This window comes from Trypanosoma cruzi, genomic scaffold (assembly GCF_000209065.1).
Source record: "Trypanosoma cruzi strain CL Brener 1047053517145 genomic scaffold, whole genome shotgun sequence".
Taxonomy (NCBI): Eukaryota; Euglenozoa; class Kinetoplastea; order Trypanosomatida; family Trypanosomatidae; genus Trypanosoma; species Trypanosoma cruzi.
The window spans coordinates 424,278-445,714 of record NW_001849571.1 but is presented as its reverse complement, the minus strand read 5'-3'; the positions used below and the strand labels follow the sequence as shown (position 1 = coordinate 445,714).

The following is a 21,437-nucleotide window of genomic DNA, read 5'->3' as shown; positions in this document are numbered from 1 at the left end:
GTTGCATGCGTGTTTTTTTTTTATTATTTACGTTTTACTGTTGGTTTTGTTGTTTTCTTGGAATGATAAGTATCCTTGCTGTTCCTTTATTTAATGGTCGGCTGCTGCACACTGTCATGAGTGACGTGTTTCTCCTCTTTTTTTTTTTTTTTTGCCCACACGCGGTGCCGGCCTCATTGCTGTGCGTCCCACGGACTGCACGAAAGGAGGATTGGAGGAACAGGCCGGATGCCGCAATGAAGTGTGAAGGATGTTGTGTGGGCTGGTGGAACAGCAAGATCTCTTTTAAATTTATTCAATGCAGGCAATATATGTATACACAAACACATGCTCTTATTTTGCCGCTTGGCGCATGAAATAAACGTCCTGCCGAATAAATTTTATTTATTTATTCCGGGAGTCCTGCCGGACACTCGACTCTTTTCTTGTTTTTATTGCTTAACTTCTGGTTTGCAGGGCGGTGTGCAAGTTCTGCAATTGTACTGATTTCCTCTGCCTCGACGTGCGTGCTGCTCCTGCTGCTGTTTGTTACTTTGGCTGTGTTACTTTTTTCTCTGCTTACTTCTGCTCTGCGTTGACGGGAAGTTAGTTTGTGCTGAAGGCTACACGCAAGTGACAGGAGCGATGATGATGACTGGCCGTGTGCTGCTGGTGTGTGCCCTCTGCGTGCTGTGGTGTGGTGCCGGATGGGTTTATGCGAGAGAATTCGAGAACAACGCACTGGGTGGCTGCATGGCGTCGGGAGCGTTGGGTGCTAGTTGGTACCATATGCCCAGCGGATGTGATAAAGCTGCGCTTACGCCGCCCTTACGGTCAGCACTGCCTATTCCTGCTATAAAGGCTGAAGCTAGTGAGGATGATGTTCCTCTTAGGGAAGAGGATGATTCAATTTCAACTTCAGGTGCAGTTGTTGGCACCGCCATGCCTGGTGAAAGTGACGGTGCTGGTCTTGTCATTCAATCTGGTCCCCCTGCTGGTGGTGTTGCTCCAACGACCCCCAGCGGTGGGTCATCCACCCAAAACATGGAATCTCAGCGAGCCGTTCAGCATTTAGAACCAACCGATCCTGCGGCGTCCGTATTGCTCAAAGTGGAAGTACCGGGGGAGCCAATGCCCATTGCAGAAGAAAGCCTTTCTAATACACAAGATAGACCAGAAATTCGAGTTACTGGTGAGGATAATACTGAACGCGAGAAACTGCGGAGTGCTGTGGATACGGGAGACCGTTTCAGCGACCAACCAAAAGAACCAACGCCGCCATTGAAAACAACACCACAATTACAACCAACAACACCAGTACCGCCACCGTCGTCAAAAGCATCAACAACGGAATTATCATCAGGAGAGGGAAATCCACAAGCAGCAACAACAGACACGCAGACTCCAACACCAACAATTGGAAAGACGACAACGTCAGAAACCGCAACGGACTATAAAGCACCTAAAACTCCTTCAAAGGATGATGAGGCAGAGCAACACAGTAAAGAGAGGGTCCCATCGGATTTGATGAAGAATACAGCCAACGGCCATCCAGCAGACACAAAAGCATCATCCATCCCTACAATTGGCAGTGGTGATGTTCAGAGAAATGCGGATAAGAACGGCAATGATGCTCAACGGCCTGACACAAAAGGAACACACAAAGACCCCGCAGCTGTTAATACCAACGATACTCTTACAGCCAGTGTGGCAGCACCACAAACAACAGAAAGACTTGCCGATGCCAAAACAAATCATACGGTGACACCTGGCGACAGTGACAGCAGCACCGCGGTCTCCCACACCACCTCCCCTCTTTTGCTTCTTCTTCTTCTTGTTGCTTGTGCGGCTGCTGCTGCGGTGGTGGCCGCGTGAGAGTGAGTGAGAGAGAGCCATGCACCGCCCGCACACACACTCGTCTTTCACCCACTCTCTGTGTGTGTCCCCTTGCATGGACTCTCGCCCTCACCTCATCCCACGAAGCACACACATAATGTGCCCATTGTATACATTGCATGCACACCCATGCAGGCCCGTTGGTGCTCTCTTTTGCACGACACGCACCGCTGCCGTCCTGCCTGGCTGCATGGGCGGAGCACCGTAACTGTTTCTGTTTTGTTTTTATTGCCTTGAGTGGGCGACCTCTCTCTCTCTCTCTCCCTGTGTGTGTGTTTTGCTTTACGGGAGCAATGAGAGTGTGTGCGCTGGTCGTCCCACGCTTCGGCTTTGTTCCTTTTATTGTGTTGTGGTTGAGTGCACCCATTCCAGTTTTTTATTTATTTTTGGCTTGCTTTGACTGCGGACGTCCAAAATGTCTTTTCTTCGATATTTTCTTGTTGCTTCTTTCTGATTGAGAGTGTCAGTCTCTCGCATCCTTGTCACGCCACCAAGTTTTTCCTTCCACATACACCATGCGTCCGTTGATCCACGTTACTCTGCGGCCTGCGGTCTTTTGGCGCTGCTTGTGATGATTTCTGCGCTGTGATTTGTCGGCGGATGTCTTGCTGTCAGCCTGACGTATCCTTCGTTCCTTCACAGTGTTGTGCGTACCGACGGCGCATTGGCGTCTCTGGTGATAGTGAAGGACGCGTTTCTCAGAGCGCAGGAGATGCGTCGCGGGTGTGCAGCCTCACTTGCAAGAACCGATGGGTGCCCATCCGCATCCAGGCGTCATCAACGGACTGTGAGGACAGCATAAGGCACTGCGGCTTCTTTTGGTGTTGCACAAAGAATATATTGGACGGTGCGTTTGTTTTCAATCTTTTGCAGCTTTTGTGGGGGAAGGTGGGAGGTTGAGGGCATTAGGACTGAATTCTTTTGAGTGGCTGCGTTCCGTTGGGTTGCGGCCAGTCGTGGCAGTCTTTTGGGGTTTGGCCGCCCGTCTCTTTTGTTTACTTCCCACCGCAGCACGTGGATAACACTGATCCGAGGAACATTTGTTTGACCGCGTGTGGGCTGCTGCCGTGCGTGGTGCATGGACTATGTGATTGTGTGGGGAGGTGCATCGGAGTGACGAATACTTCTGTTTTGCGTGTCGCGGTGTGTCGGAATGATGTTCGGAAAACATGTGGAGGGTGTTGTTTGTAGTTTGTGTGTCTTCTCTGGTGGAGCTGACATGTGTGTGGGATTGTGGCATTGCTGGCTGACAGCTCCACGTCACTTTTCGGCATTCCTGGATGTGCTGAGGAATGACGGCTGGCGACCAGCGTGTTGGTGCTGCTGGTGGGAATAATTGCATCGGGAATGGGCCGTTTTCTCTTTTCCGTGCTGGAGCCGATGAACTGGCACGAGGGCACCGGCTGCAGGCTGCCTGCCAGCACGTGTGAGCAGCGGATCCATGCACACACCGACGCTCATCGTAAGAGCGTGTGCGATCACAGTGGCCTTTTGTGGCGTGCTTTTCTGGGCGTCAGCCTATCGAAGAATGTGTGAAGCAAACGGCTGACTGCACACGAGGAAAATAAGTGCGTGCACTGTGCCGTGTTTTAGCGTCGATGGCAGGGCGGCAGGAAGCCCGTGCTGGCAACTGAGATCTTTGCGTCGCGAGGGATGTCGGTGTTGATTTTGGATCGTCGAGGGTGAAGTGATTTTGCTGCTGCCCGTGTGTGTGGCCACTCCGGCAGAGGGCGGACACAAAAGGGATGGATGCAGGCGCTGCGTGTGTGTGGGCAGGTGCCATGCAACAACTTCACAACAAACATGCTGCGACTCGGTGACCCTTACATCGTTGTGGTCCTCACGAACAGCCGAGGCACGGCCCACACCGATGCACTTAGTGGGCGGAGTGAGGCATCTTTTGAGGCGCAGCAGGGAACAGGATGTGTTGACGCAGCCACGACGTGCATGGAGTGTCACGATGGCACAATGGGCTGTGGCTGGTGGAATATTTACTTCTCGGAGGCAACAAAGAGAGAGAGAGAGCTGCTCCTGCTGCTGGCGTCGTTGCTGCCTTTTGTGGCCTCCCATGCCAATTATTGTCTGTCCGCTGATCATGGGTGGCATGCCTCCACTAGTGACGTCGTCTGCAGGCATTTCACAGCACCAGTGAAACACACATCACGTCGCATGCTTTGGCTGTGGATGTGGTGTTCTGAATGCAGCCGGCATTATTTTGCCTGACTCCTTTTCACTGCTTTGCGACGAATAGATGCGTCCCCGCCCGAGTCATTCACTGCAGCTCCGTGTGTTGTACTGCCAGCACAAGACTCTCCTGTTGTCTGACGCCTGGCTGACAGTCAAACACCACTGCGTTGGGACATGCAGGGATGTGGAATGCCGCTCACGGTGTTGGGCACCGCTGTTTGGATGCGGCGGCCACACGAGCGGATGTATTGTGGCACAATCAAATGCGTGAAATACGCGGAATCACAGCGGCTGCAATAATATCAGCGGTGTGGCACCACGGAATATGTGAGGGGGTGATGCATGATGGATCACAGTGGGCGGCATGCGAGGGAAGTGCACCGCGACGGAGCGTCATCCCGCCCTCAGCCTGCAGGGGAATGTACACCCACAAAATATATGGACGAGACACCACCAAACACACACATGCCCTTCCATGCACCAATAAATAGGAGCGAAGGTGCGCTCTGGTGTGTGGGAGTCCACTCACATATTATTTGTTTCCACCGCAATAAACGGTGAGGAATCAGGTGCCACAGCAACGAAAGGAAAAACAAAAACATCTATTGCAACACTTTACCGGCGAAAGGCAGGAACAACACAAACCGAATTATTGGCTGCACCAACACAAGAAACATTCACAAGAGGAAAGAAATAATAATTGTGCACCCTGCAGAAATCCCCAACACACGACCCAGGCATGAAGATGTGTACTCCGCAAAGCAAAAAAAAAAAAACAAAAAAAACAACGCATGCATGCATCTGCCAACATCCAAACAGAAACACAAATAAATGGTTGCTTGCATTATTTCATTTCTTGCGCTTATTTTTGCGTGTGCTGCTGCTGCTGCGGTGGCCGGCCTGCATGAAGTGGTGTGCGCCGAATGTGAACGAAGGCCAAACACAACTGAATTGTTTTTGTGATGAATATTGGCTGCACTTCCCGTGGACCAACAATCCACGTGGTGTGCGTGGATCTCCTTTTTTTATTGCTACTTTGCTTTTGTGTTGCTGTGTGCGCTGCACCTCCTCTTGTGTGTGTGCGTACCCTCCGTGAGGGGTGCCGTCACGACGGACCGCTTTCACCGTATGTGCATGCGGTGGAGCCTTGTGTGCCGCTCCTGTTTGCTTCTCCCTCTTCCATCTGTGTGTTGGTGCTGCGGCAGGGCTGTGTGTGTGTGTTCCTGCTGCCGTGGATTGGAGTGTGTGTCGTGCGTGGTGTGCGGCGTACGGTGCATGCCTGGCTGCTGCCCTCTCCTCATGTGGTGTGCCCTCTGTGTGTGTCTGCCGCACCTCTCGTTTCCCCTGTTGCTCTCCATGTCCCTCACTGTGCAGATCAGCTCCACACCACTGAACGACCACACTCACGAAGATGACGATGTGCCGTCTGCTGTGCGCCCTGTTGGTGCTCGCCCTGTGCTGCTGCCCGTCTATGTGTGCATCAGATGCTCCGAAAGTTCAAGCTTCTTCCCAGAAGACCACGACGACTAAAACACAGGCACCAACCGTGAGGATACCGGTCACTCAGGGTCCTCAAGGTAAGGAGTCCGGTGGGGACAAGGGAAATCCTGTCGTACATGGAGATGAAGAAGGTACGATCGGTCCTGTATCGCAATTAAATGCCAAGCCCAATGCGTTAGCGGCAGAAGTTGAGAACGCTATGATAGAGACAACAAGTGACAAGAATCCATCCGCAGAACAAGCAGTTAAGAAACCTGACGATCCTTTCGAGAAGACCACGACGACCACTACAACAGAGGCACCAAGCACCACGACAACCACGACTACCACTGCGCCAGAGCCACCAAGTACTACAACCACAGAGGCGCCAACCACGACGACCACCCTCGCACCGTCACGTCTTCGCGAAATCGACGGCAGCCTCAGCAGCTCTGCGTGGGTGTGTGCCCCGCTGCTGCTCGCCTTATCCGTGCTGGCGTACACCGCTGTGGGCTGAAGAGGTGTATGCGGGCTTTGCGTGCCAGCACTCAACCGCGGGGATTTGTGCGCGTCTACTGTGGTCCGATGTATAAAGTAAGAGAAAATAATGATTGTGTTTTGCTTTAGTTGCCTCCGCTGCCGTGCTGTGTGCTCCGCGTTGTGGCTCCCTGTATCCGTCACGTGGAACGCATCGCGGACACACTCACATGCATGCGCACTGGAGCCATGCTGTGCAGCTCCCTTTTTTTTTATTTACTTTATTGCTGTTTGTTTATTAGTGTTTTTTAATTGTTTTTTTTTTTTTTTTGCCGACTAATTGCTGCGGGGCTGCGTGCGTTTTTTGCCCTTCCACTGATTTCAACTACCTCCTGGTGTGTGCATTGCCATTTGTCGCTGTGCGTGGTTGTGTGCCGTGTCTCTCTTTTCTCTTTTTGCTTTTACTCTGCGTTGACGGGGAGTTAGTTTGTGCTGAAGGCTACACGCAAGTGACAGGAGTGATGGCGATGGTTATGACTGGCCGTGTGCTGCTGGTGTGTGCCCTCTGCGCGCTGTGGTGCGGTGCCGGCGGAGTTTATGCGAGGGACCGCGACAGCAACGCAGTGGGTGGTTGTACGACGTCGGGAGAGTTGGGCACGGGTTTGTCTCATGTGTCGAGCGGATGTAATAAACCGGGGATTACGGCGCCATTGCGGTCAACGTTGCCCGTTACTGCCGTTGAGGCGTCGGGTGAAGAAATTAATTCTGTTACAATGCAGAACGATTTGGGTTCAAGTGAAATTTCCAACGCTTCTGGTCCCGCTGGTCCCGCTGATGCTGCTGGTGCTGCTGGTGCCGGGGTTCCTGGTGGTGGTGGAACTTCTCTTGGAGGTGGTGGCACCGATGAAATTCCTTCGGGTTCTTCTGGAGGTAAAAATGAGCCTGCTCCTCGTCCTCTTTTAGAAACAGAAAACGAAGCATTGCGAGTTACAACAGTCGGTGAAGATGAAGCAAAAAAAGCACCCCAAAATCACGATAATTCAGTCGAACACCAGTCTGGACAAAATCAAGAGCATCTACATGAAGAGGAACGGGAAGGAGAGCATCTACAAGAAGAAATACGAGATCAGCAAAAAAAAACAGGAACAGCAGGAAGAAGAGCACGAAGAGAGCATAAAACAAGAAAAAGAACAAGAGGAAAAACAACATCAACAGCATGAAAATGCTGCGAAAAACGGCGAAGAACCCACAAAAAACGAAGCTGCCGTTGGTACAAATGCCACCGCTTCAACTGGCGACAGTGACGGCAGCACCGCGGTCTCCCACACCACCTCCCCTCTTTTGCTTCTTCTTCTTCTTGTTGCGTGTGCGGCTGCTGCTGCGGTGGTGGCCGCGTGAGAGTGAGGGAGAGAGAGCCATGCACCGCCCGCACACACACTCGTCTTTCACTCACTCTCTGTGTGTGTCCCCTTGCATGGACTCTCGCCCTCACCTCATCCCACGAAGCACACACATAATGTGCCCATTGTATATATTGCATACACACCCATGCAGGCCCGTTGGTGCTCTCTTTTGCACGACACGCACCGCTGCCGTCCTGCCTGGCTGCATGGACGGAGCACCGTAACTGTTTCTGTTTTGTTTTTATTGCATTGAGTGGGCGACCTCTCTCTCTCTCCCTGTGTGTGTGTTTTGCTTTACGGGAGCAATGAGAGTGTGTGCGCTGGTCGTCCCACCCCTTGGCTTTTCTTGTTTTTTTTTTTATGTTTTACTTGTGTTGTGGTTGAGTGCACCCATTCTGCTTTTTTTTTGATTTGCGGCATGCGTTGACTGCGGACGCATGAATTTATTATTTCCTTTTATTTTTTACGAGGAGAGTGTGAGTGTTTTGTATCCTTGTGAAGCCAATAAGTTTTTTATACGTATGCCGTGCGTCAGTTGGTCCACTTCACCCTGCGGCCTCCAGTGCTTCTGCTTGTGATGATGCCTGTGATGTGTTGTGCATGCGGGTGCTTTGCTGTCACCCTGACGTACTCCTGCTCCTCTGACAAAGCGGTGCGTGCCGCCAGCGCGAGGTCGATCCCGGCTGTGCTGAGGGAAGTGTCCTTTTGGAGCAGAGGGTACGTTGCAGACATGCATCGTCGTTGGGAGGAATGGATGGGTGCCCACCCGCGTCAATGTGTCCACAAGGGAGCTGGATGATGCCAGGAATTATTGCAGCTCAGAGCGGTATTACGCAATGAATTCATTGGTGGCAATTGCGAGTGTGAAGGTGACGTTTTTTTCTACTGAGGAAAAGGGAATTTTTCTTTTTGTTATACGTTGCGGCCAATATTCGTTGATAGGCTGAGGACTGTCCGTAGAAACGTGGCCAGTTTTTACCCCTAAACGGTGCTATCGTGCGAGAGGTGGTGTTCCCAATAGTCGGATGCTCAGTTGTCGAGGACGGGTGCATTCCCACAGCATGTGCGGCAGGGCCTCCCGTGGACCGTCAGGCGGCTCAGCGGCTGGTGGTGGTTGCAGTATAGGAGTGGCTGAAGGGCTACGGCTGTCATTGTAGCTTGCGGAGTTGCGCTGTCCGTTTTTTGCCCGTTGATACGCTTGACATTTTTGCTAGCGAACTGCGCGTGAGGCACTTCTTGGGAATACGGTGGAGCTGTCGCAGAATCCAAATGCGATGCCTTCTCAGCGATTGGAGTGCCAGAGTGGACACGTCGGGCGTGTGCCTTCATATTGTGGACGGACGAGAAGACGCTGCTGCCGATTGGGCAGGGCGACGTTGATCTGCTGCTCGTCGTTCTACGAGGAGGTGCCGTCGACACGCCAGGTGGAGGTTTCGGAGGAGGTCGGGGTGGTCCTGCCTCTTCAGTGTGAGAGGGACGGCACCACCGAGATAAAAAGTCACTTGCAATCTGCGTGGCGCGTGCCGGTCTGCCGAGGAGTGGGCAGGAGGACGTCAACCAGCCGCTTGTTGGTCGGCAAGGAGTGGCGGTGCTCACGTCGGGAAGAGGTTACGGCCGAGACAGAGCACAGACGCGGTCCCAGCAGTACCGCAGCACGGCCGATCCCAGAGGGCAGGGACGTGGCGCCGCCATGCCTCAGGGCATCACAGGCCTGAGCTCGAGAGGGCACCAAGCTGTTTCGCACGGACCTCTAGCAGCATGGAGAAGCCACGGCGAAGGACATGATTGCGGTCCTCCCGTTTGCGGTGCATTTCAGCTCGGGGCAGGCTGCCGCTGCAACACACTTGGCCTGCTCCATTCCGTCCGTCCACATTCCTGTGGGACTGTTACGGCTGCCACTCGCACGGTGCCTCAGTGCATCTCCAACCAAGTGATTACAGTGGACAGGGGCGTTGCACACGCCGAGGTGGAAGCATCGCAGTCGGCTTCGCGCAGGACAAAGCGGCATGTTTTCTTCGTGGCAGCATGCCTGTCTGTCGCGGAAGGCCGTCCTCCGTCCCTGCAGTGTGGGATGGCAGATGGTGGTCCGACTCCATGCAGCGGCTGGACGTCAAGTGGGAGACACGCAGTACGCGTTGCGCAGTCACATCGGGAAACGAGACGCTGTCGCCGCTAATCCGCGTTGGCTGTGCCGGGTCGTCGGACAGCTCAATCTCCATGCCGGATGGGGTGGCGGCGAGGTCCTCTCCTGCCGTCGTGGATGGTGAGCGACCGTCCCGCAGCTCATGGTGTGAATTCGGGTAGCCCGCAATAGGCGCTGCGGGGCCTAAGCGACGAATGGTGCTCGCAAAGTGAGCAGCGTGAGCAATTGCCGTTGGAGGGTTTCAGAGGTTCACCACGTGCATGCTGGGGCTGGCCGGTGGGCGCACGCGGAAGGCGGTGCTCTCCAGGCAGTTGGGGCCACGAGCAACAGGCGCTCGCACGGCAAGGTGTGGCGCACCACGAAGGCCACGCCACCGGCACGCCCACTGCAGGCCTGGTGGAAGTCGCTGCAGCCAACGAGCCTCGTCACTGGAGCACTCTGGTGCCTGCACTCCTGGAGAAGTACGATGCCTGGCCGGTGCTGCACCAGTCGTGCTGCAAGGGCAATCCTGAAGGGCGAAGGGCCTGAAGTTCTGGGCTGCCAGATAACCACGAGGCCATCCTCATCGGGGCTGCGGCTCCTGCGGACACCACAGCAGCGGGTGATGCCGACGGAGTGACCGCAACGAAACGACTGTGCGCTTCTCTCAGTCGATCCGAGGCAAACCGCCTCGCCGCTCCACAACCAACAGAGCGCGAGACCTTCTCGAGGGGTGACGCCGTCGTGATCCCCATCACGCTGGCAGCAATGCTCTGCTGCAATCACTCCCACAGAGAGACAAGGAAGAGTGTGTGGATGTGTGCCGAGAGCACAGCGACTGTCATTGCCAGAGGAGGCCATCGTGGCACCGTCCGTCACGCGTCAGCACACACCGAGCAACGCACGCACCGGCAGAGCAAAAAAAAGGGGAAGAGAAGAATGACCCCAAGAGCAGGCAACACCTTCACGTATGGCGGGCATCGTGCAGCCGCGTCAGCCGGCCACAAACTCAATGCAAAAGGCGTCCCACACATATCCATCCGATGGCACCGTGATTCCCACCGCACGCACACACGCAGCGGCCTCGCCATTTCGGCACGGGATGCAAGCCAACGTCCCACCGTCGCCAAGAGCATTCCTGCAGAGCACTGCGCAAATACTTATGTCTGTGCTGGAGAAGCAGAAGAGGAGAGGAGCACATGGAGGCACATCAACACAGCAAGAGGCACAGCTGGACGGCACCGATACATGCGGCACGGCCCCAACCTCAACAATCACGCACGGTGGCAGCACACATCCATCGAATAAATAAAAGAAAAACACGGCGGCAGGGTGTGGCTGTGTGTGTGGCTCTGCGGGTGTTTGCCCGCCCTGGCCGCAAAAAAGAAAACAAAACTAGAGGGAAAGAAATGTGTGCTCCGCCCCACAGGCCCTCGTCGCACGCCCACACGTCACGGCTCCCTCGGCGCGCCGTTCGTCGCGGCCCCTCCTCATGCGTGCAGCAGGCGAGGCGCACAGGGCCGTCGTCATGAGCGTGTCGGTGGGTGTGCGAGTGGAGCAGTTGGGCGGGAAACACACGGCACCCCTCACAGGAAGAGTGCAGAAGAAACAATTAAAAGAGGGAAGAGTAAAAAAGGAAAAACGTGTCCATAGTGATTGCCCCCAAAAGCAAAAAAAAAAAAAAAAGATGGGGAGTAAGAAGAAAAAAAAAAAAAAAAAAAAAACAATAAAACAAACATTTATAAAAAAAGAACAGCAATAAAACAAACAGAAAGCAAGAAATTAGAAATTATCTTAAGGAAAAAGTTAGTTCTTGGAATTAATTCCGTGCTGGGGATGCCGCAGGTGCCCCACGCGGCAGCCAGTCACTCCTCACAGAGCCGCAAACCCCCACAGTCCCAACAGCAGAAGAAGCAGCGATGGCAGCAGTCCGCTCTCACGCATGGTGCCGGCATCGCTGTTATTTCCTTGCGACACATTTCCGAGGTTGCTGCTGAGTGCCGTGGCATTTACGTCCCTGACCTGTGTATTAACCTCCTCCTCCTGCCCATTCGTTCCTCCTTCTCTTGTCTCCACCGTTGGGTCGCCATCAGAAAAAGAACCGCCACCCACATTTTTATGTCCATCAGAAGATGATCCTGACGCCACCTGCACTACGGACTCCTCTCCTGCTGAAGGAGTAGTTATAGTGAACACCGCTGTTGTGGATGCACCGCCACTGCCCGCATTACTGCTCCCCATCGATTGTCCCTGTTCCGTCAGATGTTTTCCGTCAGGAATAGACAAAGTTCCGGTTTGCTGAGCATCTGCGGTAGCCGGAGAGGTGTTAGGATTAACGGAATCAGAAGAAACTGGTGAAGGCTCCGACGACTTATCCTTCAACAGTTGAATGGTGACTTTATTCGGGTTAAGGACGCCAATCACTTCGGAGCTCAACGGGCGGTTGTACAGCAGGACGTTCTTCACAGTCACAGACACGCCTTCTCGACTTTCTGTGTTCTCTGCGCTGCCTCCATCCCCTCCAATGTAGAAGTGTGATACCAATTCCAATTCCGCATCTTTCAATTCACATTCTTCATTCCCCACACGCTGACCATCGACGTACGCGGAGCCCTGGATGCCTTCCGTAGCAAAATTACCACGTGGCGTCTTGTCTCCGGTCTCCCAATGCTGCTGAGTTCCTCGTTCGTTCTTTCACCGCACCGCAACTGCCACTTATTTTTGTTGTTGTACGACAGTCCCAAGAATACAGAATTCCCTGCACCCTTCATCTGCACACCCATCAAAGGAATGGGAGTATCTCCCTCCGGCACACCGTCGATGGACACCGTCGCCACAAGAGTCAAGTTGTAGTTCGCAAAGTGGTACAGCTGATTCTCCCCCTGACTGCCAACGGGCCACTCCGCCCACGCTCCCTGGAAGGTCAAACCATCGGAGGCCTCCGTTACCGCTGCTGCACCGTTCTTTACTGTGGCATCCACCCCAAGGTACTCGTCCCTCCATGTGTCACCAGAGAAGTTGCCGGACAAAAAGCCAACCAGCCCAGCCGTGATCTTAACAGCGCTGCAGGCAGTGTCAGCTGAGGGATCCTCCTCAGCATTTAAAGTGGTGCACAGCTTGGAGACACGTTCGTCCACTTTCTTCCACGTCTTCAGCACATCCTTCACCCGCTGCAGCTGCGCAGTCAGACGCACAGAGACCATACCGAGTGATTTCTCCTCATCGCCCTTCTTCTTCTCGTACAGTGCAACCAACTCATTATTACCTCCACTTTTGTACAGCAGGGAGCTGGCGACAACCTCATCGTCTCCTTCCACGGATACCGGCCCAATATCAGCAATGTGCGTATTGTCCGTCAGCCAAAGATGGAGTTCACCCTTTTCCTTTCCATTTTCTTCGCTCTCAGCCTTATTGGCATACACCGGCAGAGTAACGAGCATCACATTCCTGTCCTCAATCTTCGCTGTGATGAACCCGCTCGCAACACGTTTCGTCTGTTCCTCGTGTTTGTTGCCCCACACGCGCGAGAGTGTCCCGAGTGCCTCCGTCCACGAATCCCCCTTGTCAACGGACTCGTACACCCTGCGGCGGCCATCACCACACGCTGTCATCATGATGAGTTTTTTGTCCTTCCCCCACTCCACGACGGAGGGATCGCTGCAGCCATCGTCAGACATCCCCTTCGACAGCGTCCAACCCGCAGCATCCAAGGAGCGTATGATCAGCGAAACGGTCTTTCCATCCTCTTCTGCGTCCTTTTTCTCCTTCTTTCCCTTCTTCGTGCCTTCCAGCGGAAGCACAAGCGTACCGTCCTCCATCTTAACGCCCGATCCACCGCTGCCAACCAGTCGTTTCAAGGGTTCTTTTTGATTGTCTTTATGACTCCACGGGATAACGTAATTGTCACTCCAATAAATTCTGTTCTTTTCGCCATCCTTCTTACTGACGTTCCCTTTCACCAGCATGAGTCCCCAGTCGGCTGCCTGATCAGCAGCGTTAAGTGTCCAACTGTAGTTTCCAGCAAGCATTTAAATATCACTTCCCTTCACAACTGTTGTCGGTCGGCTCACATGTACCCTCTTCACTCCTTGGGAGACAGCCTGATCTGCTATACGGCAGGCACGATTCGCGTTATCGGATGGACATTCCTCCAGCACTTGTGTCTTTACTGCAGTTGTATCCAACTCCCCTTTTAGGCTTTCTTGATCAGCCGATACCAGGAGCTCCGAGGCAATCCCAGTAAAGCCGTTCTTGCCGGCTTCCGTGCACTGCGCCTCGGCAACGGCAAACACTTCGCCATCCATCTCAACAAGACTGGGAACACGGAGCAAACGCACTGTTTCTCCATCTTTCACGTCTCTCCAAAAATAACGTTCCTCCTTTGAAGATCCCGGAGCTGACGGCACGTCCTTACTGGATGCAGCTCCGCCGGTGCAGCAGCACATCATCACGACGAGGAGGAGCAGCACCGCGGAAGTAAACACACGCCGAGACATGTTAGGCCTCTGCGGCTCACTCTCTCTTCCTTCCCTCTTCCTTCCGCTGGATCCGGTCACGCGGCGACGGTTGTGTGTGCGGGGTGCCTTCACTGCAGCAACACGTGAGAGCATATAAATATGTGTGTGTGGGCGGTGTGTGTGCTGTTGTTGGTCCTTTAGGAGCCTTCGAATTTCATAGTAGCGTTTAGCGCTTGTGTTCCTTCTTTCCTAGTGCATGAGTCAGTTATTAAAAGATAAACAAAAAACATGTCAAAAAAAGAGGGGAAAACCGTCACCCATGCAAAGTAAATGGCATCATCCGCATCGCAGTCACTCCCAACAACAACAACTCACGCACACAGACACACGGAACAGGAGACGAATGAACAGTGCACCGGAAACACACAGCGACCGTCACCACCAGCAGGAGTCACTGCGGGTGCGTCGTTATTCCCCGAGCGTCAGCACACACCGAGAAACGCCCACACACAAATAGACCTGCGGAATGCAAAAGGGCACAGCCGCCCTTCGCACCACCGACGCACTGCCGCCATTCCTTTCACCGCTGTCTCCTCCAGCGCACCGACGCTGTCGCACATCACCCCGCACAGCCGGAGAATCCTCCGTCGGCAAAAACACTAAAAGAGAGACACGTCGGCAGGTGCAGCTGTTGGACGGGAATCGATAGGCATTCTTCTCAGACACCATCAATGCCACACCGCACAAACCAATAGTTGCGCGCGCCAGTACCACGCCCGCATCACGGACAAAAAGATCAGTTGCAGACTCCCTCCCTCCTCGCAGAAACAGCCGCAGCCACAATCTTATGTGTATGTGCACTCTCAGCGTTCACACCGCTCCACAGCGTAAGCGATATGGCGTGTGCGTATGTGCTTTTATGTTTGTCAGCGCCTATACTTGCAGAGCAGCTGTGCGCCACAAGAGATTCCAAAGAAAAGCAACGGCAGAGAGAGGCAGATAGCACACACGCAAATTACTCATATCATCACACACACACACACGCAGCCCGCGGAATGGGTGCTCTCAACCGCAAAACAATGAAAAAGAAAACAAAAAGCCGAAGCGTGGGACGACCAGCGCACACACTCTCATTGCTCCCGTAAAGCAAAACACACACACACAGGGAGAGAAAGAGAGAGAGGTCGTCCACTCAAAGCAATGGAAACAAAACAGAAACAGTTACGGTGCTCCGCCCATGCAGCCAGGCAGGACGGCAGCGGTGCGTGTCGTGCAAAAGAGAGCACCAACGGGCCTGCATGGGTGTGCATGCATATATACAATGGGCACATTATGTGTGTGCTTCGTGGGATGAGGTGAGGGCGAGAGTCCATGCAAGGGGACACACACAGAGAGTGGGTGAAAGACGAGTGTGTGTGCGGGCGGTGCATGGCGCTCTCTCACTCACTCTCACGCGGCCACCACCGCAGCAGCAGCCGCACACGCAACAAAAAGAAGCAAAAGAGGGAAGGTGGTGTGGGAGACAACGGTGCTGCCGTCACTGTCGCCAACCGTTGCTGTTTCATTTATCATAGCGGCAGATCTGAGTGGTGTTGTTTCCTTCCTATTGTCTTCTTTATTTTCATCTTGGTGTCTTCCTTCTGTTGCTGCAACACCAGCGGCTGAATCATTATTCGGAATCCCTTTATCAGTATCCGTGTCAGCGTCATCTTTGGCAGCATTACTGGCAGCTGAGATTGATGTTGGTGTCGATTCGGCATAACCGTCCGATGGGTCACTCTCTTGGTTGCCGGTGGTGGATGCAAGGCCTTCTTTTTGTAGATTGCTTGTTGCCTCCTTGTCTTCCAGGATACTTTCTGTTTTTTTCACGGACGCGAGATTCTCAAGGTTGTTTTTTTCAGTATTTGTTGTTGCCTTTAAATCTCCTTCTGGTTTTTCATTTTTTTCAAGTGGTGATGGTGGTGCTTCTGGGGCTTTCCCTTTTTCCTTTGATGACATTTCTGCTGCCAATCCGTCTGCTGGAGTTTTGCCTCCTTGTGACTGGTCGGAATGATCTTCAGGAAGGACTCTTTCTTCTCCTGGTGTTGCAGTTAAATTTTCCGCTGAGTTTTCATTTTGTGCTCGTGACGGTACTCCTGGTGATGCTCCTGGTAGGGCAGCTCCTTGTGTTTTTCCTCGTTCAGCTGGCGGTTCTTCTTTTTCATCTGGTGACGGAGCCGTTTCTTCTTTTTCTTCTGATCTCGATGTTAATTGCGTTGTCTTGTCATCTTTATTTGGAATTTCAGGGTTCTCTTTTTGTTCTTTACGTTTAATTTCTTCTGTTTCCGTTCCTCCGTCCGTTCTCTCAGGTTTTGTTGGTGTTGTTGTGACTACACCATCCTGCTGTTTGGAATTCTTTCCATCTACTGCAACAAACGATTCATTTGCGGTGTCGGACACTTGCCGGACTGAACCCTCTGATTCCTGTTTCCCACCTTCATCACCGTCGGAAGGTCCAGAGGGTAAACTCTCGGATCCTTCTGCCCCTTCCATTTCGACACCGCCAGTATCGGCCGCCGCCACCACCGCAGCACCGCACCACAGCACGCAGAGGGCACACACCAGCAGCACACGGCCAGTCATCATCATCGCCATCATCACTCCTGTCACTTGCGTGTAGCCTTCAGCACAAACTAACTTCCCGTCAACGCAGAGTGAAAGCAGCAAAAAACACGGCACGGTAAAAAACACCACCACCAGCAGCAGCACGCTTCATAAGAAATATTGCACCAATAAAAATGCAAAAAATACACAACGCCCTGCAAAAATTTAACAGGAAGAAAAACACACACAAAACAAGAAAGAAACAAAAAAAAAAAAAAAAGTAAACAAGTATCAATAAAACAAAACACAAATACAAAAAACTGCGCCCAAATGGCTCCAGTGCGCATGCACCAGCACGGAAAAATGCGTCCACGCAAACACTTATATGCGTGTCGTGCATATGAGTGTGTCCGCGATGCGTTCAACGTGACGGATGTCGGGCACAACGCGGAGCACACAGCACGGCAGCGGAAGCAAACAAAAAAACGATCATCATAATTGCTCTTACTTTATACATCGAACCACAGTAGACGTACACATGTCCCCGTGGCTTTGAGTGCTGGCACGCACAGCCCGCAACACCTCTTCAGCCCACAGTGGTGTACGCCAGCGCGGATACTGCGAGCACCAGCGGGGCACACACCCACGCAGAGCTGCTGAGGCTGCCGTCGACTTCGCGAAGACGCGACGGTGCCTCTGTAGTCGTTGTCGTGGTCGTGGTTGGTGCCCGTGCATTCATGGCCGTATTACTTGGTGCCTCTATTGTAGTGGTCGTGGTCGTCGTGGTTGGTGCCTTTGTTGTGGTCGTCGTCGTATCTGGTGTCTTTACCTCAACAGAGCTCCCTTGTGTCTTTCGCAGGGTAGGGTCCTCACTTCCTGATCCTTCGTCACCGCCTGTGTCACCTTCCGGCTCCGCAACGGTCTCCGTCTCTGAATCCTGTTCCTCGTCAGACTGATCTTGCACTTGTGACTGAGGGGATGACAAATCCGTATTTTTATTCAATCCACCAGTCGTTGTCACGCACACGGACGGGCAGCAGCACAGGGCGAGCACCAACAGGGCGCACAGCAGACGGCACATCGTCATCATCGTGAGTGTGGTCGTTCAGTGGTGTGGAGCTGATCTGCACAGTGAGGGACATGGAGAGCAACAGGGGAGACGAGAGGTGCGGCAGACACACACAGAGGGCACACCACATGAGAGGGCAGCAGCCAGGCATGCACCGTACGCCGCACACCACACACGACACACACTCCAATCCACGGCAGCAGGCACACACACACACAGCCCTGCCGCAGCACCAACACACAGATGGAAGAGGGAGAAGCAAACAGGAGCGGCACGCAAGGCTCCACCGCATGCACATACGGCGAGAGCGGTCCGTCGTGTCGGCACCCCTCACGGAGGGCACGCACACACACAAGAGGAGGCGCAGCGCACACAGCAACACAAAAGCAAAGTAGCAATAAAAAAAGGAGATCCCCGCACACCACGTGGATTGTTGGTCCACGGGAAGTGCAGCCAATATCCATCAGGAAGCAAATTGTCATTTTGCTGTTGTTGGATACTGTTATAATAATGAGTGAGTATTGCAAGAGCGGTCCGTACAAAAATGGCAATTATTCCTTCGCGAACGGGCCGTCGTGCGGGCTGGGGCAGTCCAAAACAGTCGCAGTCCCAGTTCCCAACGACGAGGGCATTCCCGCAGTGGATGAAGCGGAGTCTCCCGTGGTCCGTCGGGGATCAGCAGCACGTGGCCTCCGTGATGAGGCGGTGGCGGAAGCGCCTGGTCCATCTCGAGTACACGCGTTTGTGCTTCCTGCGTGTGTTGCCTGCTGGCATGCCTGGCAACTTCGGTGGCGACCTGCGCGCGAGGCGCCTGTTAGGAAGACGGTGGCGCCATTTTGGCATCCGCATGTGAGGCCATCTCCAATTATCGGAACGCCAGGCCGAGCACGTCGAGCATGTGCCCTCATACTGTGGACGGAAGAGCGCGTTCTACTGCAGGTTGGGCAGGAGGACGTCAATCCGCCGCTCGCTGGTCAGCAAGGAGTTGCGGTGCTCACGTCGGGAAGAAGCTCCGGCGGAGGCGGGCCGTCATCCTCGGTTGGGAAGGGACTGCGCCACCGACATAGAAGGAGTTACTTGTGATCCGCATGGCGCGTGCGGACGCACAGCGTCACTTAGAATAAAAGATTGGCGCCTGTCACCGCGAAGGCGACAACAACGGCCCGGATGGCAACAGGAGGCATTGTGGCTTTGTTTTGTGTTGCACGGCGGCTTTATTTAACAGTGCGTTTGTTTTCAATCTTTTGCAGCTTTTGTGGGAGAGGGTGGGAGATTGAGGGCATTAGAACTGAATTCCTTTGAGTGTCTGCGTTCCGTTGAATTGCGGCCAGTCGTGGCAGTCTTTTGGGGTTTGGCGGCTCGTCTCTTTTTTTAATTTCCCGCCGCAGCACGTGGATAACACTGATCCGAAGAACATTTGTTTAGACTGGTGTGAGCTGCTGCCGTGCGTGGTGCGTGGACTATGTGATTGTGTGGGGAGGTGCGTTGGGGTGACGAATACTTCTGTTTTGCGTGTCGCGGTGTGTCGGAATGATGTTCGGATGACATGTGAAGGGTGTTGTTTGTGATTTGTGTGTCTTCTCTGGTGGAGCCGACATGTGTGCGGGATTGTGGCATTGCTGGCTGACAGTTCCACGTCACTTTTCAGCATTCCTGGATGTGCTGAGGAATGACGGCTGGCGACCAGCGTGTTGGTGCTGCTGGTGGGAATAAGTGCATCGGGAATGGGCCGTTTTCTCTTTTCCGTGCTGGAGCCGATGGACTGGCACGAGGGCACCGGCTGCAGGCTGCCCGCCAGCACGTGTGAGCAGCGGATCCATGCACACACCGACGCCCATCGCAAGAGCTTGTGCGATCACAGTGGCTTTTTGTGGCGTGCTTTTATGGACGTCAACCCATCGAAGAATGTGTGAAACAAACGGCTGACTGCACACGAGGAAAATAAGTGCGTGCACTGTGCCGTGTTTCAGCGTCGATGGCAGAGCGGCAGGAGGCCCGTGCTGGCAACTGAGATCTTTGCGTCGCGAGGGATGTTGGTGTTGACTTTGGATTGTCGAGGGTGAAGTGATTTTGCTGCTGCCCGTGTGTGTGTGGCCACTCCGGCAGAGGGCGGACACAAAAGGGAGGGATGCAGGCGCTGTGTGTGTGTGCAGGTGCCATGCAACAACGTCACAGCAAACGTGCTGCGACTCGGTGACCCTTACATCGTTGTGGTCCTCACGAACAGCCCAGGCATGGCCCACACCGATGCACTTAGTGGACGGAGTGAGGCATCTTTTGAGGCGCAGCAGGGAACAGGATGTGTTGACGCAGCCACGACGTGCATGGAGTGTCACGATGGCACAGTCAGCTGCGGCTGGTGGAATATTTACTTCTCGGAGACAACAAAGAGAGAGAGAGCTGCTCCTGCTGCTGGCGTCGTTGCTGCCTTTTGTGGCCTCCCATGCCAATTAATGTCTGTCCGCTGATCATGGGTGGCATGCCTCCACTAGTGACGTCGTCTGCAGGCATTTCACAGCACCAGTGAAACACACATCACGTCGCATGCTTTGGCTGTGGATGTGGTGTCGTGAATGCAGCCGGCATTATTTTGTATGGCCTCTTTTCACTGCTTTGCGACGAATAGATGCGTCGCCGCCCGAGTCATTCACTGCAGCTCCGTGTGTTGTACTGCCAGCACAAGACTCTCCTGTTGTCTGACGCCTGGCTGACAGTCCAACACCACTGCGTTGGGACATGCAGGGATGTGGAATGCCGCTCACGGTGTTGGACACCGCTGTTTGGATGCGGCGGCCACACGAGCGGATGTATTGTGGCACAATCAAATGCGTGAAATATGCGGAATCACAGCGGCTGCAATAATATCAGCGGTGTGGCACCACGGAATATGTGAGGGGGTGATGCATGATGAATCACAGTGGGCGGCATGCGAGGGAAGTGCACCGCGACGGAGCGTCATCCCGCCCTCAGCCTGCAGGGGAATGTACACCCACAAAATATATGGACGAGACACCACCAAACACACATGCCCTTCCATGCACCAATAAATAGGAGCGAAGGTGCGTTCTGGTGTGTGGGAGTCCACTCACATATTTTCATCTCCACCGTTTATTGCGGTGAGGAATCAGGTGCCACAGCAACGAAAGGAAAAACAAGCATCTATTGCAGCACTTTACCAGCGAAAGGCAGGAACAACACAAACGAATTGTTGGCTGCACCAACACAAGAAACATCCACCAGAAAAAAAATAATTGTGCGCCCTGCAGAAATCAAATCACACGATGCAGGCATGAAGGTTTGCCCTATGAAAAAACAAAACGAACAAAACATGTGCACACATCTGCCAACATCCAAACAGAAACACAACTAGAACTTTGCTTGTATTATTCCATTCCTTGCGCTTGTTTTTGCGTGTGCGGCTGCTGCAGTGGTGGCCGGGCCTGCATGAAGTGGAGTGCGCCGAATGTGGACGAAGGCCGAAGGCAACCGAACAGTTTTTATGATAAATATTGGCTGCACTTCTTGTGGGCCAACAATCCACGTGGTGTGCGGGGATCTCCTTTTTTTTATTGTTACTTTGCTTTTGTGTTGCTGTGTGCGCTGCACCTCCTCATGTATGTGTGCGTACCCTCCGTGAGGGGTGCAGACACGACGGACCGCTCTCGCCGTATGTGCATGCGGTGGAGCCTTGTGTGCCGCTCCTGTTTGCTTCTCCCTCTTCCATCTGTGTGTTGGTGCTGCGGCAGGGCTGTGTGTGTGTGTGCCTGCTGCCGTGGATTGGAGTG

At 53.6% G+C, this 21,437-nt stretch overlaps 4 protein-coding genes and 2 pseudogenes across 4 annotated transcripts, besides 18 other annotated features; 3 read left to right on the top strand and 3 right to left on the bottom strand.

Moving 5' to 3' along the window:
- Positions 1–14,145: a sequence feature (areas not merged during assembly with more than two copies in the genome that could not be assigned to a particular haplotype).
- Positions 373–393: a sequence feature (AT_rich).
- On the top strand, positions 625–1,854 carry Tc00.1047053511607.110 (mucin-associated surface protein (MASP), putative; the record flags this gene model as incomplete). Its single annotated transcript, XM_805267.1, has 1 exon — positions 625–1,854. The coding sequence occupies one exon, from the start codon at positions 625–627 to the stop codon at positions 1,852–1,854; it is 1,230 nt and encodes a 409-aa protein (XP_810360.1).
- Tc00.1047053511607.100 (mucin TcMUCII, putative) lies at positions 5,474–6,058 on the top strand (the record flags this gene model as incomplete). Its single annotated transcript, XM_805266.1, has 1 exon — positions 5,474–6,058. One exon carries the CDS (start codon positions 5,474–5,476, stop codon positions 6,056–6,058), a length of 585 nt encoding a protein of 194 aa, XP_810359.1.
- Positions 6,284–6,349: a sequence feature (A-rich).
- Tc00.1047053511607.90 lies at positions 6,540–7,418 on the top strand (annotated as a pseudogene).
- Positions 7,101–7,224: a sequence feature (CT-rich).
- Positions 11,214–11,279: a sequence feature (T-rich).
- On the bottom strand, positions 11,409–14,153 carry Tc00.1047053511607.60 (annotated as a pseudogene).
- Positions 14,146–14,942: a sequence feature (heterozygous, non-Esmeraldo-like haplotype).
- Positions 14,943–15,332: a sequence feature (areas not merged during assembly with more than two copies in the genome that could not be assigned to a particular haplotype).
- Positions 15,333–16,303: a sequence feature (heterozygous, Esmeraldo-like haplotype).
- Positions 15,450–16,637, bottom strand: Tc00.1047053511607.40 (mucin-associated surface protein (MASP), putative; the record flags this gene model as incomplete). Its single annotated transcript, XM_805265.1, has 1 exon — positions 15,450–16,637. One exon carries the CDS (start codon positions 16,635–16,637, stop codon positions 15,450–15,452), a length of 1,188 nt encoding a protein of 395 aa, XP_810358.1.
- Positions 16,304–16,558: a sequence feature (areas merged during assembly that could not be assigned to a particular haplotype. This can correspond to areas where the two haplotypes were merged or to regions with more than two copies in the genome that were merged during assembly.).
- Positions 16,559–16,712: a sequence feature (areas not merged during assembly with more than two copies in the genome that could not be assigned to a particular haplotype).
- Positions 16,713–17,559: a sequence feature (heterozygous, non-Esmeraldo-like haplotype).
- Positions 16,832–16,863: a microsatellite.
- On the bottom strand, positions 17,170–17,673 carry Tc00.1047053511607.30 (mucin TcMUCII, putative; the record flags this gene model as incomplete). The annotated part of the gene is made up of 1 exon (XM_805264.1): positions 17,170–17,673. One exon carries the CDS (start codon positions 17,671–17,673, stop codon positions 17,170–17,172), a length of 504 nt encoding a protein of 167 aa, XP_810357.1.
- Positions 17,346–17,397: a microsatellite.
- Positions 17,560–17,594: a sequence feature (areas not merged during assembly with more than two copies in the genome that could not be assigned to a particular haplotype).
- Positions 17,595–17,917: a sequence feature (areas merged during assembly that could not be assigned to a particular haplotype. This can correspond to areas where the two haplotypes were merged or to regions with more than two copies in the genome that were merged during assembly.).
- Positions 17,918–18,092: a sequence feature (areas merged during assembly that could not be assigned to a particular haplotype. This can correspond to areas where the two haplotypes were merged or to regions with more than two copies in the genome that were merged during assembly.).
- Positions 18,093–19,335: a sequence feature (areas merged during assembly that could not be assigned to a particular haplotype. This can correspond to areas where the two haplotypes were merged or to regions with more than two copies in the genome that were merged during assembly.).
- Positions 19,336–21,437: a sequence feature (heterozygous, non-Esmeraldo-like haplotype).